Here is a 23233-nt window from a genome sequence, read left to right on the forward strand (position 1 = left end):
AAGCTTATTCTGCATGCTTTTTTAGACAAATAATAAAATGTGATGTGAATATATTATAAAGCTAACAATGAATGTAGATCCCATACCATAATTCTAACATCCTCATTGTCATCGGTAGTTAGTAACCAGCATTACCTCTATGTTTGCAGGTATACTGTAACCTTAAACATCAGGCGAGCTAGGCTTCACAGAGACAGAGAAAAGTCATCTATGGACCACCTCTGCTCTTCTGGGTATACCTACAGACCAATATCTATTCCAAATACACGATGAACAACTTCATGTATATTTTCTCATCATATGAAATGAATGGGAGTGTAAAAACTGCTCTTAGTCTATCCCCCTGTGGTGAATATGAGCTGTGTCTGTGAGGTTTGAGATCTCTTGTTCTAAGGCTATGGCACCTCCTTGTGGTGCATATTGTGTACAATGAACACAGTTGATAATAACTCAAAACTCAATAGAAGCAAATCAATCAATCAATCACAATTGAATTATACCAAGTATCAGGTTCATTTATCTTGAGACAACCTTTGCCCTAGAGGATCAATGTTGGAGGAAACAACATCAAACACTCAACCCCAACCCCCCCCTCCACACTGTAACTTGCTGCACATTCTGTTCCATTACAGCAGGGGGCAGCAAAGTATTTTAGAACATACTTTCATCATTAGGCCTAGACATTGTAACGGGGCCCAAATAAAACAACATAAACAGCAAACATAAGAATGGCCAAAAGTTTCCAATTTACAAGGATAAAGACAATGGTTTTGTTGCACCTGCAGTTTGAGTTGGTGATATAGGCCTTTCCCTTCTGTAGCCCTACCAATAGCATGGACTTCCTTGGCAGAAAGTATGTAATACATCATGAAACTATACAATGCCAGTGAAATTATTCGTCAATCAATACTTATGAAAATCAACAACATCACGACTCACAAATAGGGTTCTCTCGCTTTCTCTTTCCGTCGTGCGCTGTTTTTAAGCGTGGGCTTCCACTGCTCGATCAAATTTACATAAACTTAGCGCTTTCCACCAATCATCATTGAGAACGCGCGACATCTATGCGATGCAGGAAACCGCTCCTCCAACTCAAGCAGCGGCAACATTGTAGCGGAGAAACGCCAGTGGACGCGAAGCAACCCGAAGCAATCCGAAGCAACTAGGGTAGCACCACGGAATAGACCCCGTTATATTGTTGTGATTTCCCCATCTAGATCGTATTCTGTCAGGTCTGTCTCTGAAAAGTGAGTCGATAGTGAATCGATACACCATTGAGGATGTCGGTGGCGGGGCTGAAGAAGCAATTTCACAAAGCAAGCCAGGTAAGCAGGAGACGCCCCGTTATATCACAATAAACTGGCATGTTTTATCATAATGCTTTTAATTAACCTATCAAAACATGCCATTGATCTATCTGTCATACAAACAACGACAATATAATAAGCGGATAAAGCAATATTTCTGTCTTGACCTCATAGTCTATTAGTTCCAATCCACTCTCGCTTTCATAATCACGATTGCAAGTAGTGTCTTTTTTGGCCAGTGCCTCCAGTGTTGTCAGGAATGTGCATGTGTGGTCGCGAGCGAGCGATCTACTTGAGCCTAGAGAGATAAAAACATGTAGGCGACCTGCAACTAGTAGCAAGTGCAGCAGGTCCTTTTTCCAAACTTGGATTTTTAGCTTGCCAGCGCGAGTTTATCATTCATTTGCCAGCTGGTGCTATTCTCTGAATAGGGTTCCTGACTAATATGCATTTGCGCGCAGGCTTAACAAAGACTCCCACATACAATGGAGAACATAGCAGTTCCACAAGCTGTCCACCTCCTTTTGGTCAAGTTCTCAACGGGCTCCCAGCTAGCTTGCCAGCCACCTGCTGCTGCTGCTTTGCTGTCCTTTAGCCTAGTTTTAGCCAAGGTACTTTAATGGTTGCACCCAATGTGCATGTAGCCTCAGTTGCTTTTAGTTGATAAAGATATCTTGCTATCTTTTTCCAGAATTGTTGCCCCCTTCCTTATTTATATTATACAATATGTCTGCCTGCCTGTCTGTCTGTCTGTCCGTCTGTCTGCCTTTAAAGTCTGTCTGTCTGTCTGCCTGCCTGTAAAGTCTGTATGCCTGTCTGTCTGTCTGTCTGTCTGTCTGTCAGAATCTGATCCCACTTGTGTACAGGAAACCCCTGGTTGTGTTCGAAGTTCCATTCTGATGCCATACTGTGTAGCCTAATTGACATTTATTCACATGTGGAGATAGTCTTCATTTTACCAGACAACATTTACATTTACATTTTACATTTTAGTCATTTAGCAGACGCTCTTATCCAGAGCGACTTACAGTTAAGTGAGTGCATACATTTTTCATACTAGACAACCTAGATAATGTGCACACTGAATAGAAAGCACACATTGAAAATACAATTTGTTGTTCTAATTCTAAAACTGCTGCATTTTCCACACTTGACTTGAGCTCGGTCTCTCAGCATACAACTTATTTATTACCCAACAGTAGACCAACTTGTATAGTTTTGGTCCAAACAAGTACAAACATGTCACATTGGTTGCTTAATCAGTCTATTATACATTCTTATTAAGAATTTGATGACCTTTTCTAATGTGTACATTGTTGCCTATCTTCCAACACAATTACTCAGCATGAAAAGACAGCATGACGTTGGAATATGACATATCAGAACGATGACTCATGGATAGACTGTGTGTGTGCATGCGTGTGGATTCCCATTACCACGCTCTGAGAATGGATCGTTTTCATCCCAGCAGAACATTGTCATTCAGTTGTTGCTTGGGCCCATGAGGTTGAATATATGCACTATAAATATATATACAGTACCAGTCAAAAGTTTGGACACACCTACTCATTCAAGGGTTTTTCTTTATTTTTTACTATTTTCTACATTGTAGAATAAAAGTAAAGACATCAAAACTATGAAATAACACATATGGAATCATGCAGTAACCAAAAAAGTGTTAAACAAATCAAAATATATTTTATATTTGAGATTTCTCAAATTGCCACCCTTTGCCTTGATGACAGCTTTGCACACTCTTGGCATTCTCTCAACCAGCTTCATGAGGTAGTCACCTGGAATGCAATTCAATTAACAGGTGTGCCTTCTTAAAAGTTAATTTGTGGAATTTCTTTCCTTCTTAATGCATTTGAGCCAATCAGTTGTGTTGTGACAAGGTAGCGGGGGTATACAGAAGACAGCCCTATTTGGTAAAAGACCAAGTCCATATTATGGCAAAAACAGCTCAAATAAGCAAAGAGAAATGACAGTCCATCATTACTTTAAGACATGAAGGTCAGTCAATACGGAACATTTCAAGAACTTTGAACGTTTCTTCAAGTGCAATCGCAAAAACCATCAAGTGCTATAATGAAACTGCCTCTCATGAGGAACGCCACAGGAATGGAAGACCCAGAGTTACCTCTGCTACAGAGGATACGTTCATTAGAGTTACCAGCCTCAGAAATTGTAGCCCAAATAAATGCTTCACAGAGTTCAAGTCACAGACACATCTCAACATCAACTTACACTTCAGGGGAGACTGTGTGAATCAGGCCTTCATGGACGAATTGCTGCAAAGAAACCAATACTAAAGGACACCAATAAGAAGAAAATACTTGCTTGGGCCAAGAAACATGAGCAATGGACATTAGAGTGGTGGAAATTTGTCCTTTGGGTCTGGAATCCAAATTGGAGATTTTTGGTTCCAACCGCTGAGTCTTTGTGAGACGCGGTGTGGGTGAACGGATGATATCCGCATGTGTATTTCCCACCGTGAAGCATGGAGGAGGAGGTGTTATGGTGTGGGGGTGCTTTGCTGGTGACACTGTCTGTGATTTATTTAGAATTCAAGGCACACTTAACCAGCATGGCTACCACAGCATTCTGCAGCAATACGCCATCCCATCTGGTTTGGGCTTAGTGGGACTATCATTTGTTTTTCAACAGGACAATGACCCAACACACCTCCAGGCTGTGTAAGGGCTATTTTACCAAGAAGGAGAGTGATGGAGTGCTGCATCAGATGACCTGGCCTCCACAATCCCCCGACCTCAACCAAATTGAGATGGTTTGGGATGAGTCGGACCGCAGAGTGAAGGAAAAACAGCCAACAAGTGCTCAGCATATGTGGGAACTCCTTCAGGACTGTTGGAAAAGCATTCCAGGTGAAGCTGGTTGAGAGAATGCCAAGAGTGTGCAAAGCTGTCATCAAGGCAAAGGGTGGCTATTTGAAGAATCTCAAATATAAAATATATTTTGATTTGTTTAACACTTTTTTGGTTACTACATGATTCCATATGTATTATTTCATAGTTTTGACGTCTTCACTATTATTCTACAATGTAGAAAATAGTAAAAATAAAGAAAAACACTTGAATTAATAGGTGTTATAAAACTTTTGACCTGTAGTGTGTATATATACACAGTGCATTCGGTAGGTATTCAGACCGCTTCCTTTTTTCCACATTTTGTTACGTTACAGCCTTATTCTAAAGCCTTATACATAAGTATTCAGACCCTTTGCTATGAGACTCGAAATTGAGCTCAGGTGCATCCTGTTTCCATTGATTATCCTTGAGATGCGCTCAGGACCTCAGACTGAGGCGAAGATTCACCTTCCAACAGGACAACGGCCCTAAGCACACAGCCAAGACAATGCAGGAGTGGCTTCGGGACAAGTCTCTGAATGTCCTTGAGTGGCCCAGCCAGAGCCTGGACTTGAACCCGATCGAACATCTCTATAGAGACCTGAAAATAGCTGTGCAGCGATGGTCCCCGTCCAACCTGAGATTAGGAGAAACTCCCCAAATGCAGTTGTCAAACTTGTAACATCATACCCAAGAAGACTCGAGGCTGTAATCGCTGCCAAAGGTGCTTCAACAAAAGTACTGAGTAAAGGGTCTGAATACTTAAGTAAATGTGATATTTCAGTTTTTTATTTGTAATAAATTAGCAAAAATGTCTAAAAACCTGTTTTTGCTTTGTTATTATGGGGTAATGTTTGTAGATTGATGAGGAAAAAAACAATTTTATCCATATTTAGAAAAAGGCTGTAACGTAACAACATGTGGAAAAAGTCAAAGGGTCTGAATACTTTCTGAATGCACTGTATAAAATAACCCAGAAATGTTCCATATGCACAAAAAGCTTATTTCTCTCAAATGATGGGCACAAATTTGTTTACATCCCTGTTAGTGAGCAATTCTCCTTTGCCAAGATAATCCATCCACCTGACAGGTGTGGCATGTCAAGAGGCTGATTTATTTTAGAAGAAATAGGGAATTATTTAAGAAAAGTGCAAGGGTGTCAATATATTTGGCCGCAACTGAACTATAAAAAGAGATGTAAAGCCTCAGAGCAGTTTCCTCTAAACAAACACAATCTCCCCAGGGTCTGACTCACTGGCACGTATGCAGGAGTGTGTGTGTGTGTGTGTGACTGTGTATGTCTCGGTGTCTGTGACTGTGTGTGTGATTATGGACTCTGTGTCTGATAAGAGAGGCTTGTTCTTTCCTCATGTCTCCCTATGGAGCTTCAGCGGGCAGGGTCGTGCCAAGCAGACATTTCTGCTGTGTTTCCTGACAAACACACACACACATGCACAGACACAAACACACACACACTGCAGAGGAAGTCACTACAGGCCAAGCTGGGAACATCCTGCTGCCTGGGCCTTGTTCTTCCAGGCTGGTCTGTGCTGAGCTATGCTAGTGTAGGGGATAGGGCTGGGAGGGGGTTGGGAGCCAAGCTACAGCTTTGATTAGCAGATGTTCTTAGGCATATATTATATTATAGTTCATCAATGCCTAAATCCAACCCACTGGTGTGCTGGAGGTATGTGTGTGTACTGTGCACTGTGCTGACTCCTCTGTACAAGGCCTCACAACACAACAAGGTAAAGTGATGGAATAACTGGTCAGGGTCCACTGGAGATGGCTGGTCAAAGCTCAATGAACATCCTGCTTCTGTCTGTCTGTCTGTCTCTCTTTCAATCTGTCCTGTCTGTCTGCCTGCCTGCCTGCCTGCCTGCCTGCCTGCCTGCCTGCCTGTCTGTCTGTCTGCCTACCTGTCTGCCTTTCTGCCGGTCTGTCTGCCTGTTTACCGGTCTGTCTGTCTCTCTTTCAATCTGTCCTGTCTGTCTACCTGTCTGTCTGTCTGCCTGTCTGTCTGTCTGTGTGCCTGTCTGTCTACCTATCTGTTTTACCTGTCTGCCTGTGTGCCTGTCTGTCTACCTGTCTGTCTACCTGTCTGCCACTGTGTGCCTGTTTCTCTGAAGATGACCGTGAAGAGAGAGCACAGCATAATAAGTGATAGTAGAGAGAGAGAGAGAGAGAGAGAGAGAGAGAGAGAGAGAGAGAGAGAGAGAGAGAGAGAGAGAGAGAGAGAGAGAGAGAGAGAGAGAGAGAGAGATAACGTTCTTGTAGGAGAGAGAGAGAGAAATAAGTATAAGAATATTGAAAAATGAATATTGATGATACTACAGCAGCTGGCTGTAACCAACCTGTTAGGTAGGAGCTTTGTTTGGACATTCAGGGACATCTCCTTAGACAGCTAGATTATACAAGCACTCCTACATGTCAGTGGGGAATTGAATTCCATTCCTTAGGCCTTAATGAGATAGCGGAATCTGCTGCTTTCACTAAGCTGAACTATATCACCACTTCATTTATGTGTGTGTGTGTGTGAGAGAGAGAGAGAGAGAGAGAGAGAGAGAGAGAGAATTGTAGCCTTTGTATCAACATTGGACAGCAGCTTTTACAGTCTGTGTCGGAACTCAGAATACAACAACACATTTTTTTTTTTTTGTGTGGTCATATTTCTTCAGTCAATCTTTATTGTCCCATAGGGGAATGTCTTGTGAAGGGAGGATGACACACAATTACACTACTGTGTGTAGAATGTTGGCCTAGATAATGTTGTCAAAAACAGTGGAAATGGAATGTTGTTTGATAGAGAAGCTCAGTGGAAGAAGGAAGCAGTCTGGTTTCCAAAAGACCTTCACACACACACACACACATACACATTCACACACACAAGCCAACTTCAGCTAAACAACACAGGATATGAAACACTGCAACCTTAGAGGTTAAACAATTATTTTAAAAACCTGTCACAGCTCCACCGTTTAGGGCTTGTGGTTTGAGCTATCCACTTTCTGTGTAAGGTAGCCAAAACAGTCATAATACTTACATCATTTAGCAGACACTCTTATCCAGGGCGACTTACAGTCAGTGAATACATATCTTTTATACTGGCCCCCCGTGGGAATCGAACCCACAACCCTGGCGTTGCAAACGCCATGCTCTATTAACTGAGCTACATCCCTGCCGGCCATTCCCTCCCCTACCCTGGACGACGCTGGGCCGCCCATGAGTCTCCCGGTCGCGGCCGGCTGCGACAGAGCCTGGATTTGAACCAGGATCTCTAGTGGCACAGTTAGCACTGCGATGCAGTGCCTTAGACCACTGCACCACTCAGGAGACTGTACTTACTATGATCCATATGTGATGTATTATTATGCCTTTAGAATTTCACCTCTCACATCATAGTGTATTACATGACTTGCTAAATTCAGCTCATGACTCCATAAACAGTTCTAACAGCCGTAATGACACTAGCATTACAAAAGGATTAGCTTAGGCCTACATTATATGCATTAGCCTGCACTCAGGTAGTCCATGAAGGCTCTGGTGAAGTAGAGATGATGTCGGGTCAGTTTAGCATTTTCCCCACTAATGGTTAAGGTTAGGATTGGGGGAGGGTAAGCTGCTCCTAGATCTGTACCTAGGGGAAACTTCACCCCAGAGCCTAATTTACACAAAGAGAATGGCTGCTGGATTTCCCAATGGAACTCACAATAGACAGCTGATAAACCGCCAAAATGTTAATGATCTGAAAACCTGCCACACAGCTTGGCTGAGTCCTTTTTAACATGAATGATTAGTATGTTTTTACGGGGGTGTTAGCTGCATTCAATACCGTCATTACACAATACCTTCCTTTGGTTACTGTAATGTATTTCATGTTCACCAGCTAGCGTGCTGAAACACACCATTAAAAAACAAAAACATTTAAACCCAGTGATAACAGCACACAGACGCACACACCTTGAATACACCACGCACTCACGCACAACTGCACTCACTCACACACACACACACACACTACACACACACACACACAGCAAGATGAAGCAGCATGCACCTTGACCTCCATTGATAAACACACACACGCATGTGACAGACAGGCTGAACTCTGTCCCCTGATAAAACATACTATTTCTGACTGACAGGGACTACTGTACGTACAGAGTGGAACAGGTATTGTCTTTAACCTTTGTCTTTAAAGAGAACCGCCTGGTATTGATGGTTTAATACTGCATGTACTCTGAACTTCTACCCATGCAGACCTTTGTGTCTAACTAGAGGAGGAAGGCCTCCCACTTATGACTCTGGTTCCTCTCAAGGTTTCTTCCTACCGAGGTCATTTTACCTTGCCAATGAGGCTTTGGCGTCCACCATTGGGGGGAACACGCTACTGTGTTACATACTATAAATAATGGTTGGTGTGTGATGTCAGGTGGAAGGTAGCCTAGCGGTTAAGAGGGTTGGGCCAGTAACTGAAAGGTTGCTGGTTCAAATCCCCACGCTGACTAGGTGAAAAATCTGTTGATGTGCCCTTGAGCAATGTACCTAACCCTACTTGTTTGGGGTAAGAGTGAATTTTTTAAATATTATTTTTCATGACGTGTCCCTAAGTATTGACTACCTTATTTTACAGCCTGTTAGAGCCTGACTCAGGTCGGTATGTTTACTCCACCCTGATACATTAAATAATGTACAAGATGAAGAACAGGGCCACAGATACCCATACATTTTCTCTCAGACAATGGCTTCATGTTTCACTGTGAAGGAGTGTAAACAGAGTAGTGGATGGACTTCACACTGTAAACAGAATAGTGGATGGACTTCACACTGTAAACAGAATAGTGGATGGACTTCACACTGAAAACAGAATAGTGGATGGACTTCACACTGTGAACAGAATAGTGGATGGACTTCACACTGCAAACAGAATAGTGGATGGACTTCACACTGTGAACAGAATAGTGGATGGACTTCACACTGTAAACAGAATAGTGGATGGACTTCACACTGTAAACAGAATAGTAGATGGACTTCACACTGCAAACAGAATAGTGGATGGACTTCACACTGCAAACAGAATAGTGGATGGACTTCACACTGTAAACAGAATAGTGGATGGACTTCACACTGCAAACAGAATAGTGGATGGACTTCACACTGCAAACAGAATAGTGGATGGACTTCACACTGCAAACAGAATAGTGGATGGACTTCACACTGTAAACAGAATAGTGGATGGACTTCACACTGTAAACAGAATAGTGGATGGACTTCACACTGCAAACAGAATAGTGGATGGACTTCACACTGCAAACAGAATTGTGGATGGACTTCACACTGTAAACAGAATAGTGGATGGACTTCACACTGTAAACAGAATAGTGGATGGACTTCACACTGCAAACAGAATAGTGGATGGATTTCACACTGTAAACAGAACAGTGGATGGACTTCACACTGCAAACAGAATAGTGGATGGACTTCACACTGCAAACAGAATAGTGGATGGACTTCACACTGTAAACAGAATAGTGGATGGACTTCACACTGTAAACAGAATAGTGGATGGACTTCACACTGTAAACAGAATAGTGGATGGACTTCACACTGTAAACAGAATAGTGGATGGACTTCACACTGCAAACAGAATAGTGGATGGATTTCACACTGTAAACAGAACAGTGGATGGACTTCACACTGCAAACAGAATAGTGGATGGACTTCACACTGCAAACAGAATAGTGGATGGACTTCACACTGTAAACAGAATAGTGGATGGACTTCACACTGTAAACAGAATAGTGGATGGACTTCACACTGTGAACAGAATTGTGGATGGTTGAGAGACCGCCACCGCACATAACAGATCCAATTATCACCAATGAGATATAGGGAGGTAAGGAGAGATAAGGCTACAGTATTGTGTTTGCTGTCAGTCACAGGGTGCGTCCCAAAAGGCATCCTATTCCCTATATTCTACACTAATGTTGACCCCTATGGACCCTGGTCAAAAGTAGTGCGCTATATAGGGAATAGGATGCCATTTGGGACTCAGCCACAGTGTTGTCACAGTGTCAGAATGGATCACACTTTGACATGATCAAATAGATGTAGGTTCATAAACACTACTGGGTGTGACTGTGAACACACACACACACACGCCTGTTTGTTTAATTAAGGCCAATATTCCACTCCGCTGCCCTTTAGGTGAATAACAGTGGAAAATCATGCCGATTGAACCGAATAACAGGAATGAGTTTAATATCTTTGGTAGTACATTATCAGACAGGAACCAGAGAAAAACATGCTCTGCTGAGGTAGTAAAACCAGACAGACAGACAGACAGGAAAATACAGATTCAATGTTCAGACTATAGGAAATATGTTGACATTTACCACACAATGAATCATTTGTAATAACTTTTACCCAGCTGCATAATCAGATAATAGTGCATATATATACAGTACCAGTCAAAAGTTTGGACACACCTACTCATTGAAGGGTTTTTCTATATTTTTACTATTTTCTACATTGTAGAATAATAGTGAAGACATCAAAACTATGAAATACCACATATGGAATCATGTAGTAACCAAAAAAGTGTTAAACAAATCAAAATATATTTTATATTTGAGATTCTTCAAATAGTCACCCTTTGTCTTGATAACAGCTTTGCACACTCTTGGCATTCTCTCAACCAGCTTCACCTGGAATGCTTTTCCAACAGTCTTGAAGGAGTTCCCACTTGTTGGCTGCTTTTCATTCACTCTGCCGTCCGACTCAACCCAAACCATCTCAATTGGGTTGAGGTCGGGGGATTGTGGAGACCAGGTCATCTGATGCAGAACTCCATCACTCTCCTTCTTGGTAAAATAGCCCGTAGACAGCCTGGAGGTGTGTTGGGTCATTGTCCTGTTGAAAAACAAATGAGAGTCCCAAACCAGATGGGATGGTGTATCGCTGCAGAATGCTGTGGTAGCCATGCTGGTTAAGTGTGCCTTGAATTCTAAATAAATCACAGACAATGTCACCAGCAAAGCACCCCCACACCATAACACCTCCTCCTCCATGCTTTACGGTGGGAACTACACATGCGGAGATCATCCGTTCACCCACACCGCGTCTCACAAAGGGTTAGGGTTAGGGTTAGGGTTAGGAACCAAACATCTCCAATTTGGACTCCAGACCAAAGGACACATTTCCACCGGTATACTGTCCATTGCTCGTGTTTCTTGGCCCAAGTAGGTCTCTTATTCTTATTGGTGTCCTTTAGTATTGGTTTCTTTGCAACATTTCGTCCATGAAGGACTGATTCACACAGTCCCCTCTGAACAGTTGATGTTGAGATGTGTCTGTGACTTGAACTCTGTGAAGCATTTATTTGGGCTACAATTTCTGAGGCTGGTAACTCTAATGAACTTATCCTCTGTAGCAGAGGTAACGCTGGGTCTTCCATTCCTGTGGCGGTCCTCATGAGAGGCAGTTTCATCATAGCGCTTGATGGTTTTTGCGACTGCACTTGAAGAAACTTTCAAAGTTCTTGAAATGTTCCATATTGACTGACCTTCATGTCTTAAAGTAATGATGGACTGTCATTTCTCTTTGCTTATTTGAGCTGTTCTTGCCATAAGATGGACTTGGTCTTTTACCAAATAGGGTTATCTTCTGTATACCCCCCCTACCTAGTCACAACACAACTGATTGGCTCAAACAAATTAAGAAGGAAAGAAATTCCACAAATTACCTTTTAACAAGGCACACCTGTTAATTGAAATGCATTCCAGGTGACTACCTCATAAAGCTGGTTGAGAGAATGCCAAGAGTGTGCAAAGCTGTCATCAAGGCAAAGGGTGGCTATTTGAAGAATTTGTTTAACACTTTTTTGGTTACTACATGATTCCATATGTGTTATTTCATAGTTTTGATGTCTTCACTATTATTCTACAATGTAGAAAATAGTAAAAAAAAAGAAAAACCCTTGAATGAGTAGGTGTGTCCAAACCTTTGACTGGTAGTGTATATATATATATATATAATATATATATTATGTATATTATTATATTATTTTTTTCAAACCTGCACTGTTGGAGTATTTCACTGTACACTGCAACTACATTTGTGACCCTGTGCATGTGACTAAATAAACGTCTAATCTAATCTAATCTAATCTACTGAACACCTTCATGTACCAAAGAGTGTGTAAGCTACATAATGTACTCAGACCTACTGTGTCTGCAATGTGTTTTATGATTATTGATGAGCTTGGTGTTGGTGCTCATAATCGGTCGAGAGGGGTTTTAGATTATTAACCACGTTTTCAGTAGGAGTGTGTGTGTGTCTGTGTGTGTTTGTGTGTGTATAGTCCTATGACACAGTGGTCCACCTAACAGTTGTATTGTTGCATTGATGGAAGTTACTGTCAGAACGCTGAGTGTGGATGTGGTGCAGGGAATCAAGCGCAGGAACAAGGGTGTTCGTCAACAGACTTTAGTAATCAAAAATAGAACTCCAAACAGGTGGATAGCCAACCCAACCGGGAGGCATGAACAAAATTACGCACACACACAACAGTGCGTAAAAACAAGAAAAGGCGCACGCAGTGCGGACTCTCTACACAAACAAATACGAGAGAGAAAACCCATCAACAGCAACAGCTGACATAACAATCACACATAACACCTGACCCAACACACGATAACTAAATAGGAAACAAAATCAAACACTAACAAGGGACAGGTGTACAAACAGACAAAACCAAACAAACATGAAACATCGAACGGTGGCAGCTAGTACTCCGGGGACGACGACCGCCGAAGCCTGCCCGAACAAGGAGGAGGAGCAGCCTCGGCCGAAACCGTGACAGTACCCCCCCCCCTTGACGCGCGGCTCCAGCGGCCCCGATGGAACTCGGTCAGCAGGGACTGGTCTAATATGTCCCTCCTCGGCACCCAGCACCGCTCCTCCGGGCCGTACCCCTCCCACTCCACGAGATATTGGAGACCCCCCATCTGGCGTCTCGAATCAAGGATGGACCTCACAGTGTACGCCGGAGCCCCCTCGATGTCCAACGGGGGCGGAGGAGTCTCTTCTATCTCATAGTCCTGGAGTGGACCAGCTACCACCGGCCTGAGGAGAGACACATGGAACGAGGGGTTAATATTCCTATAATCAATAGGCAGTTCTAACCTGTAACACACCTCGTTCAACCTCCTCAGGACTTTAAATGGCCCCACAAACCGCCGACCCAGCTTCCGGCAGGGCAGGCGGAGGGGCAGGTTTCTGGTCGAGAGCCAGACTCGATCTCCAGGTGCGTACACAGGCCCCTCACTGCGGTGGAGATCGGCGCTCGTCTTATGCCGACGGATGGCCCGCTGCAGATGAACGTGGGCAGCGTTGCATGTCTCCTCCGAGCGCCGCACCCACTCATCCACCGCAGGGGCCTCGATCTGGCTCTCGTGCCAAGGTGCCAGAACCGGCTGGTACCCTAACACACACTGGAAAGGGGTTAGTTGGGTGGAGGAGTGGCGGAGAGAGTTCTGTGCCATCTCGGCCCAAGGAACGTATCTCGCCCACTCCTCCGGCCGGACCTGGCAATAAGACCTCAGAAACCTACCCACATCCTGGTTAACACGTTCAACCTGCCCATTACTCTCCGGGTGGTAACCCGAGGTAAGGCTCACCGAAACCCCCAACCGTTCCATAAACCTCTCCACACTCTGGAGGTGAACTGGGGGCCTCGATCAGACACTATATCCTCGGGTACCCCGTAATGCCGGAAGACATGGGTAAACAGAGCCTCAGCGGTCTGTAGGGCAGTAGGTAGACCCGGCATGGGAAGGAGACGACAGGCCTTCGAGAACCGATCCACAACGACCAGGATGGTAGTATTCCCCTGTGAGGGGGGAAGGTCTGTAACAAAATCCACCGAGAGGTGGGACCAGGGTCGTTGTGGAACGGGCAGCGGTTGTAGCTTACCCCTGGGCAAATGTCTGGGCGCCTTACACTGGGCACACACCGAACAGGAGGAGACATAAATCCTCACATCCCTGGCTAACGTTGGCCACCAGTACTTAGTGCTAAGGCAGTGAACTGTCCGGCCGATACCTGGATGTCCAGAGGAGGGGGACGTATGAGCCCAATAAATGAGGCGATCGCGTACCTCGAGCGGAACGTACGTCCGACCCACTGGACACTGTGGAGGACTTGGGTCGGTGCGTAACGCCCGCTCGATCTCGGCATCGACCTCCCATACCACCGGTGCAACCAGACAAGACTTTGGTAGTATGGGAGTGGGCTCAACGGACCTCTCCTCCGTGTCATACCGCCGAGACAGGGCATCTGCCTTCCCATTCTGGGACCCAGGGATGTAAGTGATTTTAAACACAAACCGGGCTAGAAACATAGTCCAGCGGGCCTGGCGAGGATTCAGTCTCCTAGCTGCCCGGATGTATTCCAGGTTACGGTGGTCAGTTAGAATGAGGAAAGGGTGTTGAGCCCCCTCAAGCCAATGCCTCCACACCTTTAGGGCCTGTACCACGGCTAACAGCTCCCTGTCCCCTACGTCATAATTCCGCTCCGCCGGACTGAGCTTCTTAGAATAAAAAGCACAGGGGCGGAGTTTAGGTGGTGTGCCAGACCGTTGTGAGAGAACGGCCCCTATACCGGCCTCGGACGCGTCTACCTCTACCTGGAAAGGTAAAGCGGGATCCGGATGCGCCAACACCGGCGCCGAGGTAAACAGGTCCTTCAGTTTCCCAAAAGCCCTGTCCGCCTCAGCTGACCACCGCAAGCGCACCGGACCCCCCTTCAACAGAGACATTATGGGAGCTGCCACCTGTCCAAAACCCCGGATAAACCTCCGGTAATAATTCGCAAAACCCAAGAACTGTTGTACCTCTTTCACAGTGGTTGGGGTCTGCCAATTACGCACAGCTGACACCCGGTCAACCTCCATCTTCACCCCTGACGCAGACAACTGATAACCCAAAAAGGAGACCGACTTCTGAAAGAACAGACATTTCTCTGTCTTGACATATAGGTCATGCTCCAACAGCCTCCTCAACACTCGGCGCACCAGGGCTACATGCTCTGCTCGGGTAGAACTGTACACCAGAATATCGTCTATGTACACGACTACTCCCTGTCCCTGCATGTCCCGGAAAATCTCATCGACGAAGGATTGGAAGACTGAGGGAGCATTCATTAACCCATATGGCATGACGAGATACTCGTAATGTCCGGAGGTCGTACTAAACGCCGTCTTCCATTCATCGCCCTCTCTAATGCGTACCAAGTTATATGCGCTCCTGAGATCCAATTTTGTGAAGAACTGAGCACCGTGTAATGACGCCGTCATAGTCGCAATCAGAGGAAGTGGATAGCTGTACTTCACCGTAATCTGATTGAGACCGCGGTAATCAATACACGGGCGCAGACCTCCATCTTTTTTCTTCACAAAAAAGAAGCTCGAGGAAGCGGGTGAAGTGGAGGCCCGTATGTATCCCTGTCTCAGAGACTTGGCGATGTAAGTTTCCATTGCCTTCCTCTCCTCTTGAGACAAGGGATACACATGGCTCCGCGGGAGGGCTGCTCCTGACTGGAGATCTATCGCACAATCCCCCTGTCTATGAGGCGGCAGCTGCGCCGCCCTAGTCTTACTAAACACCAGTTTCAAATCCTCATACTCGGGGGGAATATGCAGTGCTGGCATTAGATTCGGACTTTCCACCGAGGTCACCCCTATGGAAACACCCAGACACAGCCTCTCACACTGAGCAGACCACCCTTTAAGAGCTTTCTCTCGCCACGAAATCGTAGGGTCATGGGTAATCAACCAGGGAAGCCCCAGCACCACCGGATACGCAGGAGAGTCAATCAGATAGAGCTGAATCGTCTCCTCATGACCCCCCTGTGTCACCATCTTAAGGGGCGCTGTGACCTCCCTAATCAACCCAGATCCTAACGGACGGCTATCTAGGGCATGTACAGGGAAAGGCTTATCAACGGGAAGGAGAGGAATCCCTAACTCTACACAGAACTGGCGATCTACAAAATTCCCAGCTGCGCCTGAATCTACTAGCGCCTTATGCTGGGAACGAGGTGCAACCTGTGGAAAACAAACAGGCAAGGTTAAGTGAACGACAGAAAGCTCTGGGTAAGTAGGGCGCCTACTCACCTGGGGGGACCCCCCAATGCGTGGCCTGCCTTCACCCCCACCGGGGGACCCTCCCCAACACCTAGCCGCGGTGTGCCCTCCACGGCCACAGTTAGTGCAGGGAACGGCCCCCCTCGGGTTCCTACTCCTCCGTTCTCTAGCGCCAGCACCCCCGAGCTCCATAGGGCTCGGCTCGGAGGTGCTGGAGGGTGAAATGGGCGACCCCCACCCGGGACGTCCACGGGTGGCGAGCAGGGTGTCCAGCCGAATGGCCATGTCGACCAGTTGGTCAAACGACAACGTGGTATCCCTGCACGCCAACTCTCTCTGGACGTCCTCCCGGAGGCTGCAGCGGAAGTGGTCTATGAGGACCCGCTCATTCCACCCTGCATCTGCCGCTAGAGTCCGGAATTCCAGAGCAAAATCCTGGGCGCTCCTCATCCCCTGTCGGAGGTAGAACAGACGCTCCCCCGCCGCCTTCCCTTCTGGTGGATGGTCAAACACGGCACGGAAGCGGCGGGAGAACTCCGCATAGGTAACGGTAGCGGCGTCCATTCTCCTCCATTCGGCGTTGGCCCACTCCAACGCCTTGCCGGTGAGACAGGAGATGAGGGCGGAGACGCTCTCGTGTCCCGAGGGCGCCGGGTGTACGGTGGCGAGGTAGAGCTCCACTTGCAGCAGGAACCCTTGACACCCGGCAGCGGAGCCGTCGTACGCCCTCGGGAGCGAGAGCCGAATCCCACTGGTTTCCGGAAGGTGGACAGGAGGACTGACCGATGGGGATGGTCCGGTAGGTGGGGGCGTGGGTACCCCGCTGCTTTCCCATCGGTGGAGAGTGTTCATCACCCGATCCAGGGCGTGACCGATCTGGTTGATCCTGTCCTCCTGCCCACGAAGACGGTCCTCCATGGTCTCTGTTGGCGCGGTTGCTCCTGCTGATTCCATGTCGGATGTGTGATTCTGTCAGAACGCTGAGTGTGGATGTGGTGCAGGGAATCAAGCGCAGGAACAAGGGTGTTCGTCAACAGACTTTAGTAATCAAAAATAGAACTCCAAACAGGTGGATAGCCAACCCAACCGGGAGGCATGAACAAAATTACGCACACACACAACAGTGCGTAAAAACAAGAAAAGGCGCACGCAGTGCGGACTCTCTACACAAACAAATACGAGAGAGAAAACCCATCAACAGCAACAGCTGACATAACAATCACACATAACACCTGACCCAACACACGATAACTAAATAGGAAACAAAATCAAACACTAACAAGGGACAGGTGTACAAACAGACAAAACCAAACAAACATGAAACATCGAACGGTGGCAGCTAGTACTCCGGGGACGACGACCGCCGAAGCCTGCCCGAACAAGGAGGAGGAGCAGCCTCGGCCGAAACCGTGACAGTTACAATCTATCTGCAATGTTAAGCTGATCTACCCCCAGGGCAGTGGTTGACCTTTTCATGACCTTGTGGCACAACACCAAATACATAATTCAAAAATAACTATTTTTTAAGAGAGAATAAAAGGTGGTCTCTTTAATTATTTATAATGATGGTCAATCATTCAGTTAAATAGAGCACAGGCCTGAATGAAAATGTCCTCCAAAGAAATGAGTTGGTAGTGGTGGTGGGTTTGGCCTAAATACATGTTTAAAAAACATTAACTAAATTCATAAACTTCCTAGGTTTTCCAGATATCACAGTTTTCCCTCCTGATTACCTACATGTGTTAACCCTGAACCTGATTCACTCATAGATTAAACCTGTCAGACTTCACCCTGGTCCTAGTCTACTCACTTTCAAAGCACTAACAGGTTGGTTACAGCCAGCTGCTGTAGTATCATCAATATTAATTTTTCAATATTCGTATACTTATTTCTCTCTCTCTCCTACAAGAACGTTCTCTCTCTCTCTCTCTCTCTCTCTCTCTCTCTCTCTCTCTCTCTCTCTCTCTCTCAATTTCAATTCAATTTCAATTCAATTTCAATTTAAGGGCTTTATTGGCATGGGAAACGTGTGTTAACATTGCCAAAGCAAGTGAAGTAGATAGTAAACAAAAGTGAAATAAACAATAAATATTAACAGTAAACATTACACTCAGAAGTTTCAAAAGAATAAAGACATTTCAAATGTCATATTATGTATATATACAGTGTTGTAACAATGTGAAAATAGTTAAAGTACAAATGGGAAAATATATAAACATAAATATGGGTTGTATTTACAATGGTGTTTGTTCTTCACTGGTTGCCCTTTTCTTGTGGCAACAGGTCACAAATATTGCAGCTGTGATGGCACACTGTGGTTTTTCACCCAGTAGATAAGGGAGTTTATCAAAATTGGGTTTGTTTTCAAATTCTTTGTGGATCGCTGTAATCTGAGGGAAATATGTGTCTCTAATATGGTCATACATTTGGCAGGAGGTTAGGAAGTGAAGCTCAGTTTCCAACTCATTTTGTGGGCAGTGTGCACATAGCCTGTCTTCTCTTGAGAGCCAGGTCTGCCTACGGCGGCCTTTCTCAATAGCAAGGCTATGCTCACTGAGTCTGTACATAGTCAAAGCTTTCCTTAAGTTTGGGTCAGTCACAGTGGTCAGGTATTCTGCCACTGTGTACTCTCTGTTTAGGGCCAAATAGCATTCTAGTTTGCTCAGTTTTTTTGTTTGTTCTTTCCAATGTGTCAAGTAATTCTCTTTTTGTTTTCTCATGATTTGGTTGGGTCTAATTGTGTTGTTGTTGTTGTTGTTGTTGTTGTCCTGGGGCTGTGTGGGGTCTGTTTGTGTTTGTGAACAGAGCCCCAGGACAAGCTTACTTAGAGGACTCTTCTCCAAGTTCATCTCTCTGTAGGTGATGGCTTTGTTATGGAAGGTTTGGGAATCGCTTCCTTTTAAGTGGTTATAGAATTTAACGGCTCTTTTCTGGATTTTGATAATTAGCGGGTATTGGCCTAATTCTGCTCTGCATGCATTATTTGGTGTTTTACGTTGTACATGGAGGATGTTTTTGCTGAATTCTGCATGCAGAGTCTCAATTTGGTGTTTGTCCCATTTTGTGAATTCTTGGTTGGTGAGCGGACCCCAGACCTTAGAACCATAAAGGGCAATGGGTTCTATAACTGATTCAAGTATTTTTAGCCAGATCCTAATTGGTATGTCAAATTTTATGTTCCTTTTGATGGCATAGAAGGCCCTTCTTGCCTTGTCTCTCAGATCATTCACAGCTTTGTGGAAGTTACCTGTGGCGCTGATGTTTAGGCCGAGGTATGTATAGTTTTTTGTGTGCTCTAGGGCAACGGTGTCTAGATGGAATTTGTATTTGTGGTCCTGGCAACTGGACCTTTTTTGGAACACCATTATTTTTGTCTTACTGAGATTTACTGTCAGGGCCCAGGTCTGACAGAATCTATGCAGAAGATCTAGGTGCTGCTGTAGGCCCTCCTTGGTTGGTGACAGAAGCACCAGATCATCAGCAAACAGAATACATTTGACTTCAGATTCTAGTAGGGTGAGGCCGGGTGCTGCAGACTGTTCTAGTGCCCTCGCCAATTCGTTGATATATATGTTGAAGAGGGTGGGGCTTAAACTGCATCCCTGTCTCACCCCACGGCCCTGTGGAAAGAAATGTGTGTGTTTTTTGCCAATTTTAACTGCACACTTGTTGTTTGTGTATATGGATTTTATAATGTTGTATGTTTTTCCCCCAACCCCACTTTCCATCAATTTGTATAGCAGACCCTCATGCCAAATTGAGTCAAAAGCTTTTTGAAATCAACAAAGCATGAGAAGACTTTGCCTTTGTTTTGGTTTGTTTGTTTGTCAATTAGGGTGTGCAGGGTGAATACGTGGTCTGTCGTACGGTAATTTGGTAAAAAGCCAATTTGACATTTACTCAGTATATTGTTTTCACTGAGGAAATGAACTAGTCTGCTGTTAATGATAATGCAGAGGATTTTCCCAAGGTTGCTGTTGACGCATATCCCACGGTAGTTATTGGGGTCAAATTTGTCTCCACTTTTGTGGATTGGGGTGATCAGTCCTTGGTTCCAAATATTGGGGAAGATGCCAGAGCTAAGGATGATGTTAAAGAGTTTAAGTATAGCTAATTGAAATTTGTGGTGTGTATATTTTATCATTTCATTGAGGATACCATCAACACCACAGGACTTTTTGGGTTGGAGGGTTTGTATTTTGTCCTGTAGTTCATTCAATGTAATTGGAGAATCCAGTGGGTTCTGGTAGTCTTTAACAGTTGATTCTAAGATTTGCATTTGATCATGTATATTTTTTTGCTGTTTGTTCTCTGTTATAGGGCCAAAAAGATTGGAGAAGTGGTTTACCCATACATCTCCGTAAGTGGTTTACCCATACATCTCCGTTTTGGATAGATAGCTCTTCGTGTTGTTGTTTGTTTAGTGCTTTCCAATTTTCCCAGAAGTGGTTAGAGTCTATGGATTCTTCAATTACATTGAGCTGATTTCTGACATGCTGTTCCTTCTTTTTCCGTAGTGTATTTCTGTATTGTTTTAGTGATTCACCATAGTGAAGGCGTAGGCTCAGGTTTTCTGGGTCTCTATGTTTTTGGTTGGATAGGTTTCTCAATTTCTTTCTTAGGTTTTTGCATTCTTCATCAAACCATTTATCACTGTTATTACTTTTCTTTGGTTTTCTGTTAGAGATTTTTAGATTTGATAGGGAAGCTGAGAGGTCAAATAAACTGTTTAGGTTTTCTACTGCCAAGTTTACACCTTCACTATTACAGTGGAACGTTTTGTCCAGGAAGTTGTCTAGAATGGATTGAATTTGTTGTTTCCTAATTGTTTTTTGGTAGGTTTCAACACTACTTTCCTTCCATCTATAGCATTTCTTAATATTATTCAGTTCCTTTGGCTTTGATGCCTCATGATTGAGTATTGCTCTGTTCAAGTAGACTGTGATTTTGCTGTGGTCTGATAGGGGTGTCAGTGGGCTGACTGTGAACGCTCTGAGAGACTCTGGGTTGAGGTCAGTGATAAAGTAGTCTACAGTACTACTGCCAAGAGATGAGCTATAGGTGTACCTACCATAGGAGTCCCCTCGAAGCCTACCATTGACTATGTACATACCCAGTGTGCGACAGAGCTGCAGGAGTCGTGACCCGTTTTTGTTGATTAAGTCTGATCTGAGGGGGCCTAAATGGGGTGTGGGCATGGTTGACTTGGGGGGGAGTTAATTGGTGGGGGTGGGGGTGTAGATGTGGTTGATGGTGCTGTGGTCTGGATGTAGGTCCTCTCTGCGGGGGTCCTCTATGTGTAGGTCCTGGGGGGGGTCCCGCAGGTCTGGGAGAGTGTCTCGCTGGTCTGGGCGGGGTGTCTGTTGATCTGTTGCTCCTGTGTGAGGTGTTGGGTCTGCGGTTGAGGGCGATATCCTTTAGGGTCCGGGCGAAGGTGGGCACTGCTGCCTTGTATAGGTGGACCTGGTCATAAAGGCTGTTCACGTCCAGGGTGGAGTGGTGGGCCAGGTAGACATTTGGTTTTGATGCACAGTCACGGGAAATACTTGCGTTTACCCGCTGTATGGTAGCAGGGTGGAAGTCTTTTCGTGGTAACAGGGTTGAGATAACCACTTGTGCGTTGGGGAAAGTAGAAGAAGCTTTTTCTATCACTCCCTTGAGTGATGTGGCCACCCTTTCCTGCTGTGTTCTCAGGTCGTTTGTGCCTGTGTGTATTATTATGTGGCTGGGTGATCCTAGTCGGTCCTCAGACAGAAGGTCTAGGGCGCGCTGGGTGTTTGGACACCAGAGTTTAGACACTGTGTGTTTTGGAAAAAGTTTATTTTCTTGTATGTATTTCCTGTTTGAGTCCATAAGGAGTACAATCTGTGGCTTGTGTATGTCCTCAGTGGGTGTGGGGGGTCGTCATGAGGGCTATCAGAGTGTCTGACTGGGGGGTTGCTCAGAGGGGTTGGGATCCCCTGGGCTTGGGATTCTTCATTTGTTTGTCTGGGTGTGATGTCGAGGCTATGGTCAGGGTCTAGGGTGTACTGTTCTGCTGCGGTGTCGAGACTTTGGCCAGGATCTGAGGTGGGCTGTTCTGCTGGCTTCTCTGCGGGGGTGGCCAGCTCTCTAATGGGTTGTTCTATGTCACCCGTCATCGTTCTCACCTTCTCCTCCAGCACTCTGATCCTCTCCTCTAGTGTTCTGTTCTTCTCCTGCTCCTGCTCTTTCTCCTGTTGATGTTGTCTCACCACAGTCCAGAGTGCAGACATGTCTCTCTCTACCTGCAGCTCTTCAGGTCTAGTTAAGGGGGTGTTGTTGTGCTGGACTGTTGTCTGGGTCTGTGCTGACTGGAGTGTGTTCACCTGCTGTTCCAGCTCCACCTGCCTTACCTCCAGCTGGGTGAATGTATCCTTCATTTCAATGAGGGAGTAGTACTCTGTGCTGGGAAGTTGACTTTCTGCTTGGGGTTGCTCTGTGGGGTTATTTAATGAAGAGGTCTGGTCTGACCCGCTCGGGGTAGGGGTATATTTCTCAAGGGAGAGCTTCTCCTGCTGAGCTATTTCTTTGATTAGGTGAAAGTCCAGCTGGAACTGTTTGGTGTTGCCTGGAACCAAAACGGTTCCAGATTTATAGAGATTAATATTAGACGACTCAGAGTCCTCGTAGTCCAGTATCCTGAGTTTCCACCCGTCGCTAACACCCCCCCTCTTAACAGAGGGGTAGTGTGCTAGTATAGCACTGTGCCATGCCAGGGGATGGTCTGTGTGGAAGATAAGGTTGCTTATGTTCCCATTTTTATACAAATCAGCAAAAAGTGTCTCCTGCTTCCCCAAAAGAAGTTTCAATTTGTACTCTTTTTGTGTCTTGTCGTTTTTTACATTCAGAGGGTACTGTATTTTAATGACCTCTGAACAGTGGGGGGGTGCTTC

The 23233-nt window shown here is 45.3% G+C and overlaps 1 protein-coding gene across 1 annotated transcript in view; it reads left to right on the forward strand.

The window, feature by feature from the left end:
- Positions 1-1055: 1055 nt before the first annotated feature.
- The window catches only part of LOC311111610 (endophilin-A3-like), a 58975-nt gene continuing 36797 nt past the window's right edge, over positions 1056-23233 (forward strand). The window contains exon 1 of the mRNA XM_084154379.1: positions 1056-1325. Coding sequence (XP_084010505.1) covers positions 1281-1325 — 45 coding nt within the window. The 5' untranslated portion in view covers positions 1056-1280. The remainder of the gene's footprint in view (positions 1326-23233) is intronic.

This window comes from Coregonus lavaretus, assembly GCF_964263955.1.
Source record: "Coregonus lavaretus genome assembly, chromosome: 37".
NCBI lineage: Eukaryota > Metazoa > Chordata > Actinopteri > Salmoniformes > Salmonidae > Coregonus > Coregonus lavaretus.